Source organism: Pipistrellus kuhlii, unplaced genomic scaffold, assembly GCF_014108245.1.
Source record: "Pipistrellus kuhlii isolate mPipKuh1 unplaced genomic scaffold, mPipKuh1.p scaffold_m20_p_7, whole genome shotgun sequence".
NCBI classification, from domain to species: domain Eukaryota; kingdom Metazoa; phylum Chordata; class Mammalia; order Chiroptera; family Vespertilionidae; genus Pipistrellus; species Pipistrellus kuhlii.
In genome coordinates this window covers 25,621,998-25,643,261 of record NW_023425573.1, presented here as the reverse complement: position 1 = coordinate 25,643,261, position 21,264 = coordinate 25,621,998, and the positions used below count along the sequence as shown (strand labels likewise).

The window sequence follows — 21,264 nt, the reverse complement described above, 5'->3', positions numbered from 1 at the left end:
CCACTCAATTCTTGGGGTACTGGGCTCTCTGCCTGGAGGCCCATCCCCTGGAGACTCCTCAGAGCCCGAGGAATCAGACACCTAGCCTAGCCGGAGGAGAGGGAATCCTGAGCAGCAGGCCATGTCCCACAGACCTCTCTAAAAACACCGCCTGTCACAGTTCCCGGAAGCCAGACCAGGCGCGGGGCTGACTAAAGAACCCTCTGCAGCTCATGCAGGTGCACCAGACTCTGCAGCGGACAATCCACCCTGTGGATCCTCGCGTGGGTGCAGACAGGGTCAGGCGTGGCCCTATCCGTGCAGACGGAAGCCACCCTCGGGTCAGACGCAGGGACTTTATTTTGTGCGGCGGGGCCGGGCTGAAGGCGCACTTTAGAGCCCCAGGAGCTGTCACACCATGCCGCCGCACACACGCAGGAGCGCTCGCATTTCGGGCCTGCCTTGGTAGCCCACCTCGTTCGCTCTTCGCTCTCAAACACACCGAGGGGCGGGAGAAAAGCCTGCACTCTCCTTTCAGAGCTCCCCACCGAGACCCAGGGCAAACCACGCTCCCCCTGCTCCCCCTGCGCCTAAACCTCCGGCCGGGTTCTCTTCCTCCCCATTCCTAAGGCGTACGTGAGATCCGAACGAGCAGGTAAAAGGTGGAGCCGCGACCCCAGGCCCGAGCCTGTCAGGCGCCCAGGGAGGACTTTGGCAACAGGCAGGTCTGCGCGGATTTCGGGCTGTGCCATCTTTGTGGCCGCGTGACTTTGGGCAAGTGGTTTAATTCCTCTGAGCCTGTCTTTGCACCTGCCCAGAGGGAAAGCGATCCCTTCCCGGGAGAGGGTGTGTATGGAGGTCCCAGCGTGCAGGCTAGGCAACCAGATCCCCGGCGCTAGGCAGGCCGGGGCGCGCGCTCGCTGCAAATGGAGTTCCCTTGTGCGCTGCGCCGCTTTGCAGCTAGCTCCGAGCGCAATCGGAGGACAGCCCGCCAAGCCGCGGGATCTCTCGGGGTGAGGTGAGGGTGGGGGCAGAGGGGGAGCCCCGCAGCCCCCTCCCAGCCCTCGGAGCGCGTGCCATTGGCCCGGGCGGCCGGGTGGGCGGGGGGATGACATCAGCGGCAGGTTGGATTTATTAAGGCGCGAGCGGAGCTGCGGGCTCAGAGCGCACCCGGTCGGCACAGTCGGCTCCGTGGAGCTCTGGGACCCGCGCCCGCACAGCAGTCCCGCCAGCCCGCTCGCCCCGCGTTCGCCAGAGCATCTGCCCTCGCCGCTGCCTGCGTGTGCCCCTCAGCCTCCAGGGCACCATGCACCTTTCCCAACTGCTGGCCTGCGTCCTGCTGCTCACCCTCCTCGCGCTCTGGCCCTCCGAAGCCAAGCCCGGCTCGCCATCGAAGGTGGGTGCCGCCGCGGGGATGTGGGGGCCGTGAGAGGCTGGGGCTCTAGGAGATGCGGCCCCCAAGAGGGACCGGAGAGGGCGCGAAGGCGGTCCTCTCCTCAGAGAGGAGCTTGGGGGACAGCCAGGGAGCCCTGGAAGCTCGGGTTCAGGGGTCTACGACCCCCGCTTCGGGACAATGTCGACAGATGCGCAGCCCCTACCCCAGGGTGGCCTGCCGGGCGAGCGGCAAAAGCAGGGAGGGTAAGGGGCTCCCCGAGGGAGCGGACCACTGTGGCCGCGTGGCAGGTGGATGCCGTGCCGGGCGGTCGGTCGGCTTCTCCAGGGGAGCGCTCAGGGCTCTGGAAGGGGACAGATCGCACTCGCGGGCGCCTCAGGCTGGGGCATCAGGGGCCCCACGAAGTCTCCTCCAACCTACCCCTCGCCGCCGAGGTGCGCCCCTTCTTCACCTGCCTGCTCTTCCCCCCACCCCTCCCCCACCCCGGACAGGGCCTGCGAACTCCGCTCGGGGAGGTGTCAGCCGCGTCCCAGGCTGAGAGCGGCTCCCAGAGGAAGCGCGACAAGACCCTCGGCGGCGGCGGCATTAACCTCAGGGGCGACCGGTCGCGCCTGCTCCGGGACACCAAGACTCGATGGGCCCGCCTTCTGCAGGAGAAGCCACGGGAGAAGCCAAAAAAAAAATTCCCAAAGCAGAATTCGGGCAATAACTGCTTCGGGCATAAGCTGGACAGGATCGGCGCCTACAGTGGCCTGGGATGTTAGTGCGGCGACCCCTGGCGGAGGTGAGTACCACCAACCTGGCCGCCGGCGCTCCGGTGCACCTAGCTCCCCTGCGGCAGCGCCCACCAGAATCTAACCTTAGCCCCCCACCCCGCCAACCCCCACCTCACCGCCCCAGGCCGATTCCTCCCATCCCCTAGCCCTGGACCAGTCCGCCTCCCGTGGCCTTTGGAGGGGAACCAGGCTATACGAACATGAGATCATGTGTGTGCTAGTCATTTAACCCATCATCCTATTTTACAGACGGATAAAGGAGGGATGGAGTGAGGGAACTTTGGGAAGGTCAGAAATGGTTCAGGACAGATGGACGTCCCTGGCTTTCTCCGGAGAAGCAGAAACAGCTTGGAGAGCCCCCACCATCCCTGGACCATAAATGGGCTAGCAGCGCTGGCCCCAATTTGCCAAATGGGAGCTTGGAGGGGGGATCTGGGCTTTGTAGGAACAGAGGAGGAAGGGCATACATACCAGCCCAGGGCAAGTCTATCTGCTAACCACTGTATCATGGTGCCAGGCAATAGGCTGCCCAGAGGTCAGGATGCTTTCTAGGTCTTTTGTCCCTAAAGAGGGAAGACTTGGAGAAATACCTGCCCCCTTACTCTAGCGAGAATAGCCCGCTGTTTGCATCCGTCACCAGAGAGCTTTTCCGGCCCAGAGCATTCTGATTTTTGTCCCTTCTCTAAACAGTGGCTGTGGGCAGGCTGTCTGTCCAAGGTCCTGATGCTGCTGCAGCCCTTGTGACTTCAGGATCGAACCTGTTTCAGGGCAAGGGGAAAAAACACTAAAATAAATCTCATATTTCAAAAACGCAACCTACATGTCCCAAAATGAGCTCCTCGTCAACCTTCCCAACCCCTTCATACCTGGGCTCCCTGTTCCCTGCATGGCCTCCTCACTCTCCTGCCAGGTGCCACAGCCTGAAAATGTATTGTGGCAAAGGTCCTTCCTCTCTCTGCAGCCAGACTTAGCTCAATTTGTCAGACTCATCCCTGCAAAGGGATAATTGATTCTGCCATTTGGGGCCCAGACTCCTTATCTTCTTTGCATTCCTGCTGCCCATCAGTGCCCAAGGAAAAACCATGTCTCCGCCTTGGATATTAACACTCAAATACTTTAGAATCTGGTTTCCAGCCATTTCCTAAAGCCTGGCTACTGTCATTCCTTGTCCCACAGCCTGTCTGTACCACTCCAGGCCAAGCTATTCTCTCACCCAAGAAGTCTTACCAGTGTCAACACTCTGTTCCCCCAGGGGGTAGTGAAAATACCCTTTGGAAACTCTCCAGCGCATTGCCTAAGTCTTTTTCGCAGTTGTCCACATAAGAAATGTCCAAATCTGTAGGGAATTTTTCTAAGAGTTTATTTGAGCTAAACTGACATTGCCAAGATATTTTCAAATCTTGTTCCAAAAAACAACAACAACAACAACAACAAAAACAGTTTTGCAGCTTATTTTACACATTTGGAATTAAGGAATGAGAATGTAAGGAAGATTACAGGAAGATGGGAGAAAGCAAGGCATGGGTTGGATTACAGGAGAGTTAAGATAAATGATCTCTCAAGGGTTGTTATGCCTCTGACAGGTCTGAAAAAGGATTGCTGTGGCATTTTTAAAAAAATATATTTTATTGATTTTTCTTACAGAGAGGAGGAGAGAGGGATAGAGAGCCAGAAATGTCGATGAGAGAGAAACATCGACCAGCTGCCCCCTGCACACCCCCCACCGGGGATGCGCCCTCAACCAATGTATATGCCCTTGACCGGAATTGAACCCGGGACCCTTCAGTCCGCAGACTGACGCTCTACCACTGAGCCAAACCGGTTTCGGCTGTGTGGCATTTCTAAGGTGTTAACCTAGATCACATGTGTCAAACACAAGACCCGCGGGCCAAATCCGTCCCGCCAGGCCTTGCAATGTGGCCCGCACCGCGCTGTCATCACTGCACTCCGCTGCGTTTCCATCACAATGACAGTTTATGACTGTTCAGTAAACCATTCGGCCCGCAGTTTAGGCTGGATTTTAGATTTTGGCCCCTTCTCTGATTGAGTTCGACACCCCTAACCTAGATACTCAAAAATGGGCAGGCTGGGTTAGGGCAAGGATAAACATTTTACTAAGGAAGGTATAGGCTTGAGGTGTGACTACCCACCATGACCTGCACAAATAGGAATTTATGATCAGCACCCCTTTTAAATATATATATATAAATTGATTTCAGAGAGTAAGGGAGAGAGATAGAAACATCAATGATGAGAGAGAATCACTGACTGGCTGCCTCCTGCATGCCCCCTACTGGGGATTGGGCCTGAAACCCAGGCATGTGCCCTTGCCTGGAATCGAACCTGGGACCCTTCAGTCCATATGCTGATGCTCTGTGCACTCAGCCAAACCAGCTAGGGCCAGAACACTTTTTCATCTGACCTATAGGTGCCTCCTCAGATTAACTCATGGGCAATTGTGGGCCAGATGCTAACTGAAGGTGACCTGAAACGTCCCCGTGTCAGAGACTAGAGAACCCTGTCCCACCCAGCTGGGCATTCTCTCCCACCTGTCCAAGGTTTTAGCTGGTGCCCTTCTTCTCTCTGCAGCTAGACGTGGCTCTGTTTGTGGGACTCATCCCTGCAAAGGGATAGTTGATTCTGCCATTTGGGGCCCAGACTCCAGAAGCTTTCACTGTATCGGCTTGCTCTCTTTTCTCTAGACCACATGTGTCAAACACAAGACCCGCGGGCCAAATCCGTCCCGCCAGGCCTTGCAATGTGGCCCGCACCGCGCTGTCATCACTGCACTCCGCTGCGTTTCCATCACAATGACAGTTTATGACTGTTCAGTAAACCATTCGGCCTGCGATTTAGGCTGGATTTTAGATTTTGGCCCCTTCTCTGATTGAGTTCGACACCCCTACTAGACTAAACAACAAAGAGTTGGGAGACACAGGCCTCTACTTTTTCGCTTGTGACTTAAGCACCAAGCTCAAAGTTTAGAATCCGGACAAACTTTAGAATCAATTTATTCTATGGGTCAGCGGGAGATGAGGTGAGGGCCTGGAAAGTACCTGGTATGCATGTCCCCCAGAGGCTCTTGGTTCTTGGGTGTGCCTGTCCGTGGGTACCAGATGGTGATCCAATGGGGGCTGTGCAGGAGGAATCTAGATTACTAAGACTTCCCAACCCTTTGGTCCAGGGAAATTGGTCAACTTCCTGAAAGTTCTCTTTTAGCTGAACACCCCCCTCCAACACCCTTAACCCACCCTCACCCCCCATCCCCACAACCTTAGCTCTAAGCAGCCCCCATAATGACTGTCGCTGATGATTATAGTCTTGATTACAAAATGGTAATGACAGAGACTGGGTGTGTCCAATGCTTGAATGAACACCTTGCCCACGGGCCCCAGGGACATCACAGACATCTGTCATCTGTTTAAACACAGGAGACGGTCAGAAAAGGGAGCTGCGGGAGAGTTCATCAGGCCAGGCCTGGGGTCCCTCTGCACTGACGGTTCTGGGGGGTTGGGGGCACCACACATCTCAGGAGGATGCCTTCCTCCACCCCAAAGCACCCGTACAGCCCTCCTGAATTGACTCTGGGGTTATTGCTCTAACCCCAGCACACCCCGGGAGACCATTCACTTCTCCGGGCTGCTGAGACCCCAGTTCCTCTGCTTGGGAAGGAGGAGAGCCTTTGAGGTGAAGCCAGCTGGGGAAGGAAGTGCTATTTACTGAGTGGCAGCTGTGACCCAGACGCTCTGCATGACCCCTTGTACACCCTGGGAGGTGACTATTATCCCATGTTATGGGTGAGGGAATCCATACTCAAAGCTCTCCAGGGCCTTCCAGAAAATAAATATCAGAGCTGGGGTTTGAGCCCAGAATTCCTGATTCCTCCGATGTTTCTTTCCCCTCCATTGTCATTCAGACACATAAAGCTGAGGCCAGCACCTGACGGAGGGTTTGTGTTGTAGCAAGGACGGGAAAGGGGTATTTTCCATCTCCCTCCCCTCATCATGTGTCCCTGAGCCAAGGGCAAGGCCTGCGGTTAGCCAGAGGGGCGGCTGGCTGGCAGACATTCTGGTTCCTCCTGTGCCAGGGCGGGAAGTGCCAGTGTCCCAGTGGAGGGGAGATGAGGCTAGGAAAGGGTGGCGTGGAAGGCCCCTTTCCTTCTGCCTGGGGCCCAGGTGGAGGGACACTGCATCCTGCTCCTTTGGGAAAGGAGAGGAAGGTTCTAGAACTGCCTGGCAGGCCGGGCTCCCTCCGCTGAGGGCCAGCACTGAGTGTCCCGTGTCCCCTCTGTGTTTCAGGATTGAGAACTTGCTCCGTTTTGCTGAGATTATCCTTGGTCATCTGGAAGCACCTCCAAGGCAATGTGGCTTTTACATTTCTTTCTTATTTTTTCCCTTGCGGTACTGGGAATAGGCAACACCAGCTGTTTTATTATTATTTGGGGAGGGGGTATGATTTTATTGTTTGTTTGTTTGTTATGAAAAGGAAAAATAAAAAGTTATATATATTACATATATATAGTATACATGAAACACACACCTACACCGACCTAATGACAAGGGACAGTTTTTCAGAGACTGACAAAGCCAGCTGTAAACATTGCTGTGTGTAAATTCATGTCATGCATAAATGTATTTATGTTGTAAAGCTATTTATATTGTTTATAAAGAGATATTTATAAAAAGTTTTATTTATGTAACTAAATGAAAGAAGTCAATCATTGTAATGTTTTTGTATTAACTAGTTTAAAATGTAAAAAAAAAAAAAAAAAGTCCTTCTGTGAACATCTTGAAAACTGTCTTTATTTATTCAACGCATTTATTTTTTAGGAAGTAGTCTGAGGAAGAGGGAGAAAGTGGAAGACAAGGCTTTTTCCCTCTAAACAGATCTCACAACTGGGCTCCCAGTTGTTAGTTTCTTGTATCAGACAAAATCGCTATTCTACTGAATCTGTTGCTCCGGGCTTGGCCTGTGGACTGTTCCTAATGGTTCTGACCAGCTTGACCAGGTCAAGAAGCTCTGCCCAGAGCACCTGACAGCTGGGAAATCAGAAGTCATGAATTCAATTAAAAATTTAATTTAGAAAAAAATCTATAGCTAAAATAAAAATTAAGAAGAATTAAAATTGGCATTTAGCCCCGGCTGATGTCGCTAAGTGGTTAGAGTGTCAGCCCACACACCAAAAGGTCACAGGTTGGATTCCCAGCCAAGAGCTCATACTACCTGGGTTTCAGGTTTCCTCCAGCCCTGGTCAAGGTGCAAGCAAGAGGCAATCTATTGATGCGTCTCTCTCACATCGATGTTTCTTTCTCTCTCCTTTCCTCCCTTCCACTTTTTCTAAAAGTCAATAGAAAAAATATCCTCAAGTGAGGATTAACAACAACAACAAATCATTGCATTTAACTAAGGGCCTTTAATCCCATTGCACCTTTTCTCTGTTATTACAGGAAAGAAAGAACCAAAAGCCCCCCTTCTGTGTGGGGGAGATTTAGAAGGTTCCTGTCTATCTTGTAGAATTGGTCAGGTTATCTCATGAACCTTAGCAATCCCATTTTATAGACTTGCTCATGGAGGCTCAGGGTGGGTGGTTTTTACCTCACAGTGAATGCTGTGGTCAGCCTGGGGGTGAGAGGGAGGAACCCCCTGAGGGAAAGAGGATGGATCACCAGGTGTCATACTCACAGAGTGCCATGTGCTTTTCTTTCTACTCGAAGCTGCTAAGAGCTATGGCTCCTGTGCCCCAGAGAGCCTTGGATGTGAAATGATGAATATTTAGAATCTCTTTTCCCAAAACCAGCAGGAAACTTTTAAGTAATTCCAAGGTAATCTCACTGCATCCTTGGTAAGGCGACACTCATACAACATTCCCATATGTCTCCTGTCCCCCATTTGGTGAAAGCTGGGACATTAAGAGCCTTCAGGCTCATTACATCAGAAGGGCCTGACACCACCGAGGGCATTGGGAGCTGAGTGTCCTGAGGTCATGGGGTCACAGGCCCAGGTGAGAGATTGGAGAGGCAAATCAGCAGCCAATGACCTCGCCTTTCTGGGGTGTCTGTGTTCCCTAACCTTTGCTCCCAAGTCATCCTCCAGCAGCAGGTTCTCAGGTGGGTGGGTGGCTAACGTAGTGCTCAAGGGCTAATTCATGCGAGGAAACCCCTTTTAAGGTAAGTTCCCTCTCGGGGAGATCCCAGGCCTTCCCACCTCCTCAACTTCCACCGCTGCCACTGTGGACATCTCAGTGCCCACCCTGCTTCTGTGGCTCAGATCTCGGTGTCCGTGGGAGTCAGCGGGAAAGTTCCAGCACCCGGGCCTCCCCAATACATCCGCTCACAGTGTGTGCAGACCTGTGCTGGACGCGGAGGGCCACTGCAGAAGCAGGGACGGAGTGGGAAGAGGCAAGTGGGAGCACTGTGGGCTTTGCTGGTGGTGAGTCAGGCACATCTTCCCAAAGCCCAGAGACATAGGGGTGGCAAATGTGGGGTTTAGGGAGCACCCTCCAGAGGCTAAAGGCTTTCCCTTTGGACAGTTTCCGGGGCTGCTAGGACCCTCTAGGCTGCTAGGCCTAAGCTACACAGGCTATTCTCCCAAGATTCTCTTTGCATGAATTAGCCCGAGAACAGCAGAACAATGTGCACAACCCTCTGTGCCCACTTCTCCCCTGCCAGGGGAGGCCTGCTGGCTAGAATGTTGCTGGATCACCAGTTCTCCTTTGACCTGCAAACCTGAAGTCCTGAGACTGCTTCCTTGGCAGTGATGCAGATATGTCAGCCCAGCCAGGAATTTCTGGAAAGTCAGGAAGGATAAAAAAATACTCCCTAAGTAACAGGAAAAGTTTGGAAACTTCCAGAGATTGTCCACGTGCTTTAATTCAAGAGCTTCCGGTCCTCTGGCCAGGTCTTGGCCTCCCCGCTTTCCGTGAGCATCTCCCCTCCAGAACCACCTGGAGAACCTGCAGTTTCCCTCTCACCTAGGGGGGACCACAGCTGCCCAGATTGCTGGCAGAATGGGTCCAAGGTTGGGCCTGCTGGAGCCTTCCTGGACAGGGCAGCACCTCCACAGTGTTGCAGAGTTCCCTGCCAAGGGCCGGTTGGGCTGGGCAGAGGCAAAGAGAGCCATTCCCTTCCCTGAGGTGCTAGGCTATTGGGGATTTAGGGTGGAGAATGGGGAAGTTAAGAGCCTGCCTGACCATGGAGGAGCCCTGGCCCTGCAGAGCTGGACCCAGGAACCCCACCTCGGGCTCCCAAACACACAAGGAGGCCCCGTCTTTCAAGCCCATGCCAGGGCATTTCTCCAGAGATGTACCCCCAATCCTATCAAGAGGTGATGGGGAATTGGGGAAGGCAGGGCCTCCAGGTCCTCTGTCAGGCACACTGTTCCAGGAGTTTGCCTTCCCCCAACTGCCCAAGTCATGGGAGGTCCTCCCCTGGCAGCCACGACCCCACAGGGGTGGTGGAAATGGGGTTGCACACAAGCTCTGCAGGTGATCAGAGAGGCCACCACACATGGACGGACAGGTCAGAGTCTGCCCTTTTGTAGGAATAGCTCTTAGCTCAGGCAGCTGGTGGGGTGTAGAAGAAAGGGCCCCCAACCTTTGTTAGGAAGTAACAGTCAGGGTCCCTCAGAATTGGAATTGGAATCAGCTGGTTTGTGTGAAGACACTTTACTGAGGGCCTCCTTTCAGCGGCATGAGCGGGGGGAACCCAGGATCCCGTGAGAAGCCAGTCTCTCCACTGGAGTGAAGGGAGGAAACGCCCCGAGTTGAGCTGGGTAGAGGGGTCATCCTGAGGGAGCTGGATGGGTCACTGAAGCAGGACAGAATGAGGGAGAATAACCCAACCCCCACCTCCAGTCTCTTGCTGGTGCCTCCAACTGGCTAAACCCAGCAGGCATCAGCCAGAGGAGAGCCCAGGTGATGCGGCCTGTAGCAGTAGCCCGCTAAGACAGGTAGGTGGGAGGCAAACAGACTCAACAGCCCCAAAGGGCTTTGGTTTCGGCAGGGATTCAGCACCCTCCTCTGGCAGATAGGGGGCTGATAGCTCCTTGCCAGAGACAGTCCCTTGTCTTGGTTGCAGAACACAGGATTGCCTGGGTCAGAAATGTGGCCACCCAATAACTGATGGCTCTGATTCTGGGAGTGGGCCCACATTCATAGCTTCACTGAGCTTGTCTGGAGGGCCACTGGCTCTCCATTCATGTCCCACCAGGACTGCCAGCCAACCCTGTCCCCTCCTGTCAGAGAGTGGAATTTTTGAGCATGCTTCCAGAGAGGCCATGGACTATGTCCCAGATAGAGCTGTCAGTGCTGACCGCAGGCCAGGCCTTGAGATAGGGTCTCATGGCCCCTTCCCAGCACGTAGGCCTTCTTTCATAGAACACTGTCAGCTTTCTGAAGAACAGGATGACCCGGTGAATAACATGGTCGTCAATGGCATGACTCTGATGTTGCTTGGGAAAACCTGTTTTGTCTTGGGTTGTTTGCTCTGCAAAAACAAGGTGTGGTTAATGTGCTTAAAAGTGGTTCCCCACAAAGAGTCGCTGCTGCTCTTCAGACCCCTGCTTGGAGAATGGCAGAGCAGTTGCCCGGCCGGCTAATAAAGGCTCCCTAAATTTTATTTGATCTGGGCTCCAGTGGTCGTTCACTCGCATTTGCTCCCTGCTGGCAACTGCCTGATGCTCTCTATCCTACCCTGGTCCAGACCCTGGACAGATATGGTTTTTACAGGGAAAGAATAGGATTAAAGAGGGTACCCAGCAAGCCCCCACCTGTCCCCCCACCTCCACTCCAGAGCAGACCCACGTTATGAACCTGCCTGACTCCAGCACAAGTAGACTTCCCATCCCCAACCTCAGTCTACCCTTTGTCCTATTCTAGAATTTGAGTTTGTTTTCACATCCCGGGCTTGATCTTCCATTGCACCAATTCTGCTCCTAACTGCAGTGTGGCCTTTGAGTTCACCGTTTCATTTCCTGCATGTTTTCTTTTCTCTGCAAAAAGTTTTTTGTGTTTCATTCTTTCCTCCCCTTCATCTCCTCTTGTTTCCTTTTTCCTTACTCTGCTGCCTTTTTATTCTAGCTCCTCGTTCATAGAAACGATGCCCTCCTGCATTCTATGTGGAATGCACCACAATTTCCTGAAACTGTCTTCTAGATCCTTCTGCAAATACATTTCGGAGGCCTGTCCCCTGCAAATTCTAAAGGTATGAGGAAGACGTTGGGAAAGTGGCAAAACATTAGAAATGAAAATAGCCTGATACTTACAGAGTTCAGAGAGTCACTGACCAGCTTCTGGTTGGCTCAGAGCCTGGGGCTGAGTAGAGACAGGACCCTGGGAGCTGGATGCTTGCTCAGTCCTGATGGAGGCATTTAGCCCAGGGGCCCCAAGCCGAGAGTGGGGTGGATGTTTCTCTCTCTGGCACTTTATTAGTGTCAGTTCTTCCTGATTCCTCCTGATTTGGGCATCACCTTGCCTGTCCATCTCACTTTGGAGTGCTACGAGGTTGGGTCCACACCTACATGTTCCTGTAGCTTTGGGACCAGGAACTAACATATTGTATTTAGATTTGTGAGAAGCAGACGTTTATGGATTTTTCCCCCTTTTTCACAATCCCACCAAATTGATTGCAGTGATGGTTGCCCAACTCTGTGAATATACTAAAACCACGGAATTATACACGTTGAACCTGTGAACTGTACAGCATGTGAATTATATCTCAATAAATCTGTTACTTTAAAAATAAGGTTATTTCGCCGAAACTGGTTTGGCTCAGTGGTAGAGTGTTGGTCTACGGACTGAAGGGTCCCAGGTTCGATTCCAGTCAGGGGCATGTACGTTGGTTGCGGGCACATCCCCGGTAGGGGGTGTGCAGGAGGCAGCTAGTCGATGTTTCTCTCTCATCGACGTTTCTGGCTCTCTATCTCTCTCCCTTCCTCTCTGTAAAAAAATCAATAAAATACATATTTTTTTAAATAATAATAAAAATAAAAATAAGGTTATTTCAAAAGGGAGAGTGTGAAAAATTTCAAAAGTCTCAGAATAAAGTCAGGCACTCAGAACCCAGCCCTGTTTGAGGCTGGGCCTTTCCCAGGAGTGGTGTTTGCTAAGCTGCAGGCAGAGGTGGGTGGACCAGCCCAGGTGTCAGGTGGCCTGGCACCACCCCTGCCAGCTGGGAGGTTTGGCAGGTGAAACCTCAGCATCCTCTTCCATCAAGTGGGAACGATACTCCTGCCTCGAAGGGCTGCTGCAAGGGTAACAGGAGAGGAGCATGCTGGGACCTTGGCTCTGCTTCCGGCGAGCAGGGGGCTATGATTATAAGACGAGGAGCATGCATGGTCCCCCATCTGAGGACCCAGGCTTCCCAAACTACCAACAACAGCAACAAAAACCCTGCCCCATTAACAGAGAGAGCCGAACGACCACAGCTTGAGGATCGTGCTTCCCCCTCCTAGTCACACCCCTGGTCCCAGGGGAACCCCAGAGACACCACACACTTTCTTTCTTTTTCCTCCGGTTGACAGTCCATGGTTCACACGCCCTTAAAGGGGACACAGCCACAGTCATCTGTGGGGCACAGAACTCCCTGAGCTCTGGGGCTGGATGAAGGGAAGTTCTGGGTCTCCAAGCAGTGACACTAGGCCAGGTCCATAGTCTTGGTGAGCTGCCACTTCAGCTACTGCCACCAGTGCTCAAGCCTTTGGGCCTGGAATCAGCCCAGGTGCGTGGGGAGGCAAAGTGGATGGAGGGGTGGAGGAGGGTAACAGATGACCCCAGGCACAGCCTCCTTCTTCATGACATCCTTATCTCTGTCCTTTGCATTGTCCTTATATGCCACCCAACAGCTCCTGACACTCCCCCAAACTCTTTCTTCCTCCTAAGTCTAGCGACAAAGGCCTTCATGCTTTAACACAAAGATGGCCAGAGGGCCATTAGTTCTCAGCCCATAAGAGCAATCCCACCTGGGCAGAGCCACGATGCTCTACTAACCCCACAGTGGCTGCGAGTTCCTCAAAGGCCAGAATGGGTTTGTTTTGGCTTGAAGTTCAACATCCTGCCTAGCTACTAGCATGTCTTAGTAGACACTCAGTGAAGGTTTGTGGAAGCAAAGGGCAAATTGAATGTTCCAGCTGATCCTTGCAAATGGGAAGTTTGGTGACTCTCATGGATGATACCCTGGTGGGACCCTGTGGGTGGCACTCACAAAAGGGGCAGGGGCCCATGAGCAGGCCACATTCTGTTATCAGCAAGTGAAACCAAAGTGGCTGGCCTAGCAGTGAGTAATTTTTTCCACCCTGTCTTCTAAAACACTGATCCAATCCTCAGCTCTTCCGGATCTGCTGTATACTCCTTCCAATGTGTTCTTTTTTAGTGCTATGTCAGCCTATATTTCTGACTGTTCTTTTTCATAGTTATTCTATTTTTTTTTTCTCACGCTGCTGAGCATCTTTACCATCACTATTCTGGACTCTGTATCAGGTAAATTCCTTATCTCCATTCCATCTATCTGTTCTTCTGGAGAACCTTCTTGTTCTTTTATTTGGAGGAGTTTTCTTGCCTGCTCATTTTGGCTGCCTGTTTGGGTTCATGACTATATATTAGATAGATCTGCTACTCCTCTCCATCCCTAGTACAGGACATTGTCAAATGCTACTTCTGATTAATGAGGTCAGGCAAATACTCAAAGCCTCCAGAGACCAGCCTTTATCTGAAACTGATTGGATTCACTGTTAACACATTGCAGACTAGTAGTTTTTTGTTTGTTTTTGAATATATTTTTTATTTTATTTATTTATTATTATTATTATTATTATTATTTATTATTATTATTATTTTTTTACAGAGAGAGGAAGGGAGGAAGGGAGAGGGATAGAGAATTAGAAACATGGATGAGAGAGAAACATTGATCAGCTGCCTCCTGCACACCTACTGGGGATGTGCCCGAAACCAATTTACATGCCCTTGACCGGAATTGAGCCCAGGACCTTTCAGTCCCCAGGCTGACACTCTATCCACTGAGCTAAACCAGTTTTAGCCAGACCATTAGTTTTATTGCTGGCTTTATCCAGTGGCCAGATAAATTTCTATTTAATGAGTATAAAAAACGTTTTAAATAAATGTTAAAGGCATGCCTTAAAATTAAATACCCATTGCATTTTGAAGTTTTTTATTACATGTTCTTACAAGCTAATATCTTTTTAAAGTATGACACTTTGGCCCTGAACGGTTTGGTTCAGTGGATAGAGCATCAGCCTGCAGACTGAAGGTCTCAGGTTTGATTCCAGTCAAGGGCATGTACCTTGGTTGCAAGCACATCCCCAGTAGGGCGTGTGCAGGAGGCAGCTGATCGATGTTTCTCTCTCATTGATGTTTGTAACTATCTATCCCTCTCCCTTCCTCTCTGTAAAAAATAAATAAAATATATATTTTTAAAAATTAATTAAGTGTGATACTTTATAAAACACTGTATAATATGAAAACGTAAGAATTCTCGTGATCCAAACTAAAATGTTACAAGTAGCCCTCAGGCAATTATCCTCAGGTATGGCAAGAGGTTTTCCAATAGGGTGGGGCAATTGCTTCTGTCTGGAAACTAATTCTCATTCTCAGTCTCTTAATGGGCCTCAAAACTCCATACCTTGGGACAAGGAGTTTTCCAATAGAATGAGACAACTGTCCCCTTCAGGCAAGAACTGCCTAAATAGAAAGGTCTACCTGAGACAGGTGACCTCCTCAGTGTGAGGGAATGACAGCACAGGAAACTGTGGTGTCTGCTTTCTGAGCTCTAACCTCAGAGGCCTCAACCCTTCTGCTCACATAGCTCCAGTCCACTCTGCCCTGCCTCCATGGGAGCACCAGGTAAGGGAATGTGCACTAAATGTTTTAACTGGCCCTTTAAAAGGGTACCTACATTTCCAGCTGTCTATCCCTGGCAGACAGCAACCCTGCTGCTTTTCACAGGCAGATGCTATGTGGGCAATTTTCTCAGTTCTGGTACTCTCTGCTGGGGGGCCCAGCTTGGGGACTAGACACAAAAATTCTCAGTGACAGACTCCAGAGTTAAGACATCTCTCCTGAACTTCGGCTGTTCTCTGAGAATCTGGCCAGCCCTTTTGCACCTCCACCCTTCCTATAAATCTCTACGCAGTCTCCAGTTTCCCTTTTTGGTTATTAGGGTTCTCTCCAGCAAGTTTTCAATGGATTATTTAGGATAGCTTTTTTTGTTTGTTTGTTTTTGTTTTTTTGTTGTTCAGTTGTAATTCCAATTTGGTCCTGGAACCTTGTCTGTATAGCATCCTGTGACCATTTTTAATCTTCCTTCTTTTGGACATTCTGAGAACAGCACTCTGATAAGTGATTATGCTCAATAATAGCACCCTCTTGTGGTCATTCAGAAAACAGCTCCCTAGTTAGGGATTAGGCCAATGGCGCCCTCTTGCCAGCATTCAGAGGACAGCACCCTAGTATGTGTTTAGTTCTGATAGCACCCTCTCTGGGGCATTTTTTGAACTGCACCCTAGTAAGGTATTAGATTCTATAGTGCCCTCTTGTGTGCATTCTTAGGACAGCATCCTAGTAAGGGATTAGGCTCGATGGCGCCCTGTTGTGTGCATTTTTAGAACAGCATCCTAGAAAGGGATTAGGCCCATAGCACCCTCTTGAGGGCACTCTCAGAACCGCACTCTAGATTAGGCTCAATAGTGCCTTCTTTTGGTCTTTCAGAGAACAACACCCCAGTCTTGATTAGGCTCAATATACCTTCTTTGGAGCATTCTCAGAAAGGCACCCTAGAAAGTGATTAGGCTCAATAGCAACCACTTGTGGGCATTCTTGAGACTTGCACCCTAATAAGGAATTAGACTCAATAGTGCCCACTTGTGGGCATTCTGAGAACCACATCCTAGTAAAAATTAGGCTCATTAGTACCCTCTTGTTGGCATTTACTGATAGAGAACAGCACCCTAATAAAGAAATTGTGAGTCTTGGAAGAAAAGGAAAAAAAGAAAAAAACACCTTGGCCCACAGCTCCCTTAAGCAGTCCTCCTGTATTTTAATTATTTTTATTTTTAATTCTCTCATTGAGTAATTTTTCCACCCTATTTTCTAATATACTGATCTGAGCCTCAGCTTTTCCTACAGCTATGTATTCCTTCCAATGTGTTCTTTGTTAGTACTATGTCAGCCTATATTTCTGAATGTTCTTTTTCATAGCTATTATATTGTTTCTCATGCTTCTGAGCATCTTCACCATCATTATTCTGGACTCTATATCAGGTAAATTCCTTATCTCCATTCCATTTATCTGTTCTTTTGGAGAACCTTTTAGTTCTTTTATTTGGAGGGTGTTTTCTTGTCTGCCCATTTCGGCTGCCTGTTTGGGTTTGTGACTATGGATTAGGTAGATCTGCTACTCCTCTCCATCCCTAGTACAGGACATTGTCAAATGCTATTTCTGACTAATGAGGTCAGGCAAATACTCAAAGCCTCCAGAGACCAGCCTCTACCTGCAACTGATTGGATTAACTCTTCATCTCAGAAACAAGAACTATTCAGGACAACTCTCATCTAAGGGACGAAATTAAAGAGTGACTCCTGCAGGAAACACGTCTTTCCAGCCCAGAGCTTTCTCCTTACCCATATTTATGCTTAAAAACAACAGAAATGGCTCCTCTGTCTCTGTCACTGTCACTATCAGTTTCAAGACTTTATGATTCTGGAAAGTTCGTTTCCCTGGATCACTGCTTCCATCTGTCTTCTAGCAAAGTGCCCTCCCTGTGGTCTTTTCCTGCAGTGAGAAAGTCTCTCTGACCCCTGAAGACAAACATCTAGGATATATGTGACTATCAACTCTCTTGGTCCCTCTGAGCCTCAGTTTTTTATCTGTAAAATGGGGTGATATCTAATTCAGAAAGCTGTGGTGAGGATTGGATGCTCCCTTAAGGTTCTTAGATGTTGGCACAGTTAATACTTAATAAATGGCAAAAAGAACAATAAACTGTGCAGGGGCTATGTTGACAAAGTGTATTGAATATGAGAATGAATATAAAGCTATCATCTTTCGTAGGTTATAATTATTTTAAATAAAGACATTTTTGCAGAAACAGAATTTAAGTTGGATACCTGAAACCATTTCTCTGAGTACTGGGGGTTTAACTCAGCTAACGCAGAAGCAAATGCTGTCGACCCTATCTGCCAAGAACATCCTCAACTGGGCCACATCTTGTCCCTGCTCTGCTCCCACCTTGCTCAAGCCTCCTCTGTCTCAGTTTTGACAATCACAAGAGACTCCTAGTAGGTCTCTGTGTTTCCACTCTTAATCCCCTCTCCTCACACAGAAGCTCAAGGGACTGTTTTCACCCCAGGGCCTTCGTATTTGCTGTTCTCTCTGATTGGACAGCCATTTCCCCAGATATCTTCCTGGAGGATTCATTTATTCAGATCTCTGCTCTGATGCCAACTTCTCAGACAGGCCTTTCCCAACCATCTTATCTGGATTACCTTCCTACCTTACCTCCCCGCTCAGCGGTTACCTCCTTATCCTGCTTTATGGTTCATCTGATTATATTATGTGCTTATTTGTTTATTGCTTTCCTTTTCCTCTAGAATGTAAATTTCATTGGGGCAGGATTTTGTCTTGTTCTCACTGAAAGTCCAGTATCTAGAGTCTACACAATAAATGCTCAATAAAAATGTGTCCAATGTATAAGTCATGTTTACAGCCAACTCCTGGGTAACCACTCAGTTACAAGCAAATTATTTTAAAAATGCAAGGCCTGGGTATATCAGGGAGGTGTCTGTGGGTTTTTCAAATTACTCAGAGAAATCGCTGAAATCTGAATTGTTCTCAGAAAAGGGGACTCGGAGCCATGAGGAGAAAGTTAAAGCCTCTGAGAGGTGGCAGGGGGAAGGATCCACCAAGTCGTTCCTGGTCCCTCTCCTTCTGTGGAATGCTCCCTAGAGGGCCCACAGGGCAACTCCAAGAGAGGCTTCCCTGCCTGGAGCCCCCTGTCCCACAGGTGAGTTCAAAAGCCTTCAGGTGCTAAAACAGCATAGAAAGTCTGTTTCTAAAGTGGTGACAAAAGGAGACACAAATAACTGGGTTTATTATAAGTTTCACTTTTTAAAACTTCAATGGAGTGGTGGCTACACTTATCAAAAGTCAATGAACCTCATGGACACAGACAATAATAGGGTGGTGAAGGGGACGGGACAGGCTGGAGGGGCTCAATGGGGGATAAAGGGAGACACATGTAATACTTTCAACAATAAAAAATTATTAAAAATTCAATGAACTTAAAACACATTGAAGTCCACCTCTTATATGTAAATTATATGTCAGTACAGATGGTTGGAAAATAACAAAGAGGTAACCTGAGTGAGGGGAGGAAGGTGAGTCACCAATGACAGCCAGGCTCTGAGCCCAGGGATTCTGCCCCTGGAGGTAAGAAGTCAGGGACTGCAGGAAAAGAAAAAGGAGGAACAGTCACATGGAGCTACACCCTGATTTTTATAGAATGTAAACTGTTACTAGGTTTAGGAAATCTTTGTTGCTGACCCTGATACTTTTACATTTCTTTAAAAGATCTTTCAAACAAAACTAGCACTACCAATCATGTGCCACCACCACCACCAAAACATACTGCACTGGGTCTACATTTAAGCAAGGACCAAAACGACAGAACAATTTGGCCTATACATGGTTAATTCTACAGAGGTCTTTTGGATAGCGGGCATGGCAAGGGAAACCACAGTCTGCTGGTGCCCTCTGGTGGCCAACTGGCAGAACTGCATATGATTATCAAAGTTTTAAGTCCGTGGTATCCAGACTAGCTCATCATGTTTGTTAAAACACAGTTGGCTAGGCCCACCCCCAATTTCTACCTTAGAAGGTGTGAGGTAGGGCCTGAGAGTGACCATTTATAACACGTTCCCAGGTGATGCTGCTACTGCTGCTATTCATGAGGGCAAACGGAGAGTAACTGGGTTAGGGTTATCTCCTCCAATACATTGCATCTGTCATGCTAGATGACATGCTAGGAAATTAATTAAAATAAGCATTTTTTTTCTACCTCTCCACAGTAGTTATGTGTGCTTTTTTGTTGATTTTTTTCATCTTCTAGATTTTTTGCAATAGGGTTATAACTTTTTTTTTTTTAATTATTACCACAATGGCTTCCAAAAGGCAGGCATTGTCCTCTTTGCAAAGATGGACTGGGCACTTCAGAGTGTGGGCTCTTCCTTGGCTTTTTAATAACCTTCTGTGGAAAGACCTGTTCTTGCAAAGTCCCAGGAGGATGAGGGTTGGGCCGCCATTCTGTGGGGCTGGCTCGCCAAACAAGGGAGGAGACCCCTCTTCTCCCAGGTTGGTGCTCCTTCTGCCTGGGGACTCCAGAGGCCTCTCACTGCCTCAGGCTGTTGCTCTCAGGTTCTTCCCCTACTCCTCCAAGAGCTCTTGAGATCTGGGCCCAGCCCCCACCCTACTTGTTTGCTGAAGGGTCAGGTTTGAGGCTGCAGAGGTAAAGGCAGCCAGCTCCCACTGGCTTTGCAGAAAGGAGAACTCTCAGACATTTCCGGGACCAGGGAAGATGGCAGTGGGAGTGGGGCAGGTTCCTGGAACCAGCATTCCCAAGACCACAGGGACTTCCCTGCATCGAGTCCTTCTGGTTCTCTCTAGGGGTCAGCCGAATTTTTCTCAGACCTGGTAGAAGTCAGAGTTTGGCAGTTCCCACACATCTCTCCTCCAAACTCTACCATGAGAGAGGGGCATACTTCAGAGGGAAAATCCCAGTGATGGACCCCAATTGGCCTAGATAGGGTCAGGGACTCACCTCGGGCCAGTGGATTGTGACCAGAGTTCAGGGGTCTGGTGATGAGCACACCACCCCCAATGAGGACCACTTGTATTTGATTGGTTTGGGGCAGGATTCACCCTCCCAAAGGGAGCTGGGCAAAGTGTCCCAGCAGCTGGGTGGGATTGGGACATAATCCCCCTGGTTCTCAGGAGTTGGAGCTTGAATCCAGGCCCAAGGCAATGCCCATGCAGGGGCCTGGACTGCCTCTGTGGCTGGATCTTCCTCCTGCTGTGGCCAATGAGAGCCTGAGCTCTGCACACAGCTGCTCAGTCCCTTCCTGCAGCAGGTGGGGGTGCTGGAGAAGGGGCAGTGCCTGCTGTTTCACGCTCCATACTACCTGACCAGAACAGAGGCCCTCCAGATGGGGAAAGGACCCAGGATTATCTGGTGGTCCTTGAGAGGGATAGGGAGGGAGACGTGGCTAAGGAAGAAAGGCACAGACACATGACGCTGCTGGTTTGAAGATGGACAGGGACCCTGAGTCAAGGCAAAAATATAGGCACCTCCAGAAGCTGGAAAAGTCAGGGAGACAGATTCTCCTTAGAGCCTCCAGAAAGGAATGCCGCCCTGCCGACACTTTGGTTTGAGCCCAGGGAGACGCCTGTTGCACTTCTCCCCTACAGGACTGTAGGCTCAATGGTGTGGTTTTAAGCTGCTGAGTTCTGGTGCTTGTTAGAGCAGCAATAGGAGGGAGCTTAGTCTATTCTGACAGCCTGGCTGGTCCACAGAGAACATTTCAGAGCTGCCAAAGAACTGTTTAATCTTTTGTAACAGTTTCAGTGAGATATAATTCACATATCATTTAAAGTATACAATTCCTCATAGATTTTTAAGGGGTTGTTTTACAACCTCTACCAAGGGTCTCCCCTTTTAACCTCTGAAATATCCATTATTAACCCCAAGTACAACTCCAGAGGCTTATATAAGATACTTTTGCTCCTTATCAGTGGTTATTAAACTACTGATGGCTGATACTAAATAGCTCATCCAGGTCCAGTTGTACTTCCTGATTCAGAAGTTCAATGTCAGGTGAAAGGAAGTGAGCTTGTTATTAGCTTAGCAGCTGGAGCAGAAGCCCTCTCTGGAGAGGAGCTTTCCGTATAGAAACACACCTTGATTGCTGGGGGAAAGATGACATTTGAGAACGGGGAAGGTGACAGGCATCAGTCATCTGAGCTGGCCGAGTTATTCTCTCTGAGACTAGGGGGAACTTACTTTGCTCCAGCGAGGGGGAGAAAACGAAGAAAGAGGGATGGAGAAGCGTGGACA

The 21,264-nt window shown here is 49.7% G+C and overlaps 1 protein-coding gene and 1 long non-coding RNA gene across 3 annotated transcripts; one reads left to right on the top strand and one right to left on the bottom strand.

The window, feature by feature from the left end:
- Nucleotides 1-984: 984 nt before the first annotated feature.
- NPPC (natriuretic peptide C) lies at nucleotides 985-6,943 on the top strand. 2 transcript variants are annotated; one of them, XM_036422147.2, is made up of 3 exons: nucleotides 985-1,375; nucleotides 1,864-2,156; nucleotides 6,447-6,943. In XM_036422147.2, exons 1-2 carry the CDS (start codon nucleotides 1,286-1,288, stop codon nucleotides 2,134-2,136), a joined length of 363 nt encoding a protein of 120 aa, XP_036278040.1. In that variant the 5' UTR covers nucleotides 985-1,285; the 3' UTR covers nucleotides 2,137-2,156; nucleotides 6,447-6,943. The 2 variants fall into 2 exon arrangements, with proteins under 2 accessions (XP_036278040.1, XP_036278039.1); XM_036422146.2 differs by lacking the exon at nucleotides 6,447-6,943 and adding an exon at nucleotides 2,839-2,967 and having other exon boundaries at nucleotides 987-1,375.
- On the bottom strand, nucleotides 2,837-20,739 carry LOC123651649. The gene is made up of 4 exons (XR_006740496.1): nucleotides 20,729-20,739; nucleotides 12,051-12,062; nucleotides 10,997-11,002; nucleotides 2,837-2,906 (listed from the first exon to the last, which is right to left on the bottom strand). It is a non-coding gene; the product is annotated as an uncharacterized LOC123651649 (long non-coding RNA).
- Between the last annotated feature and the right edge of the window lie 525 nt (nucleotides 20,740-21,264).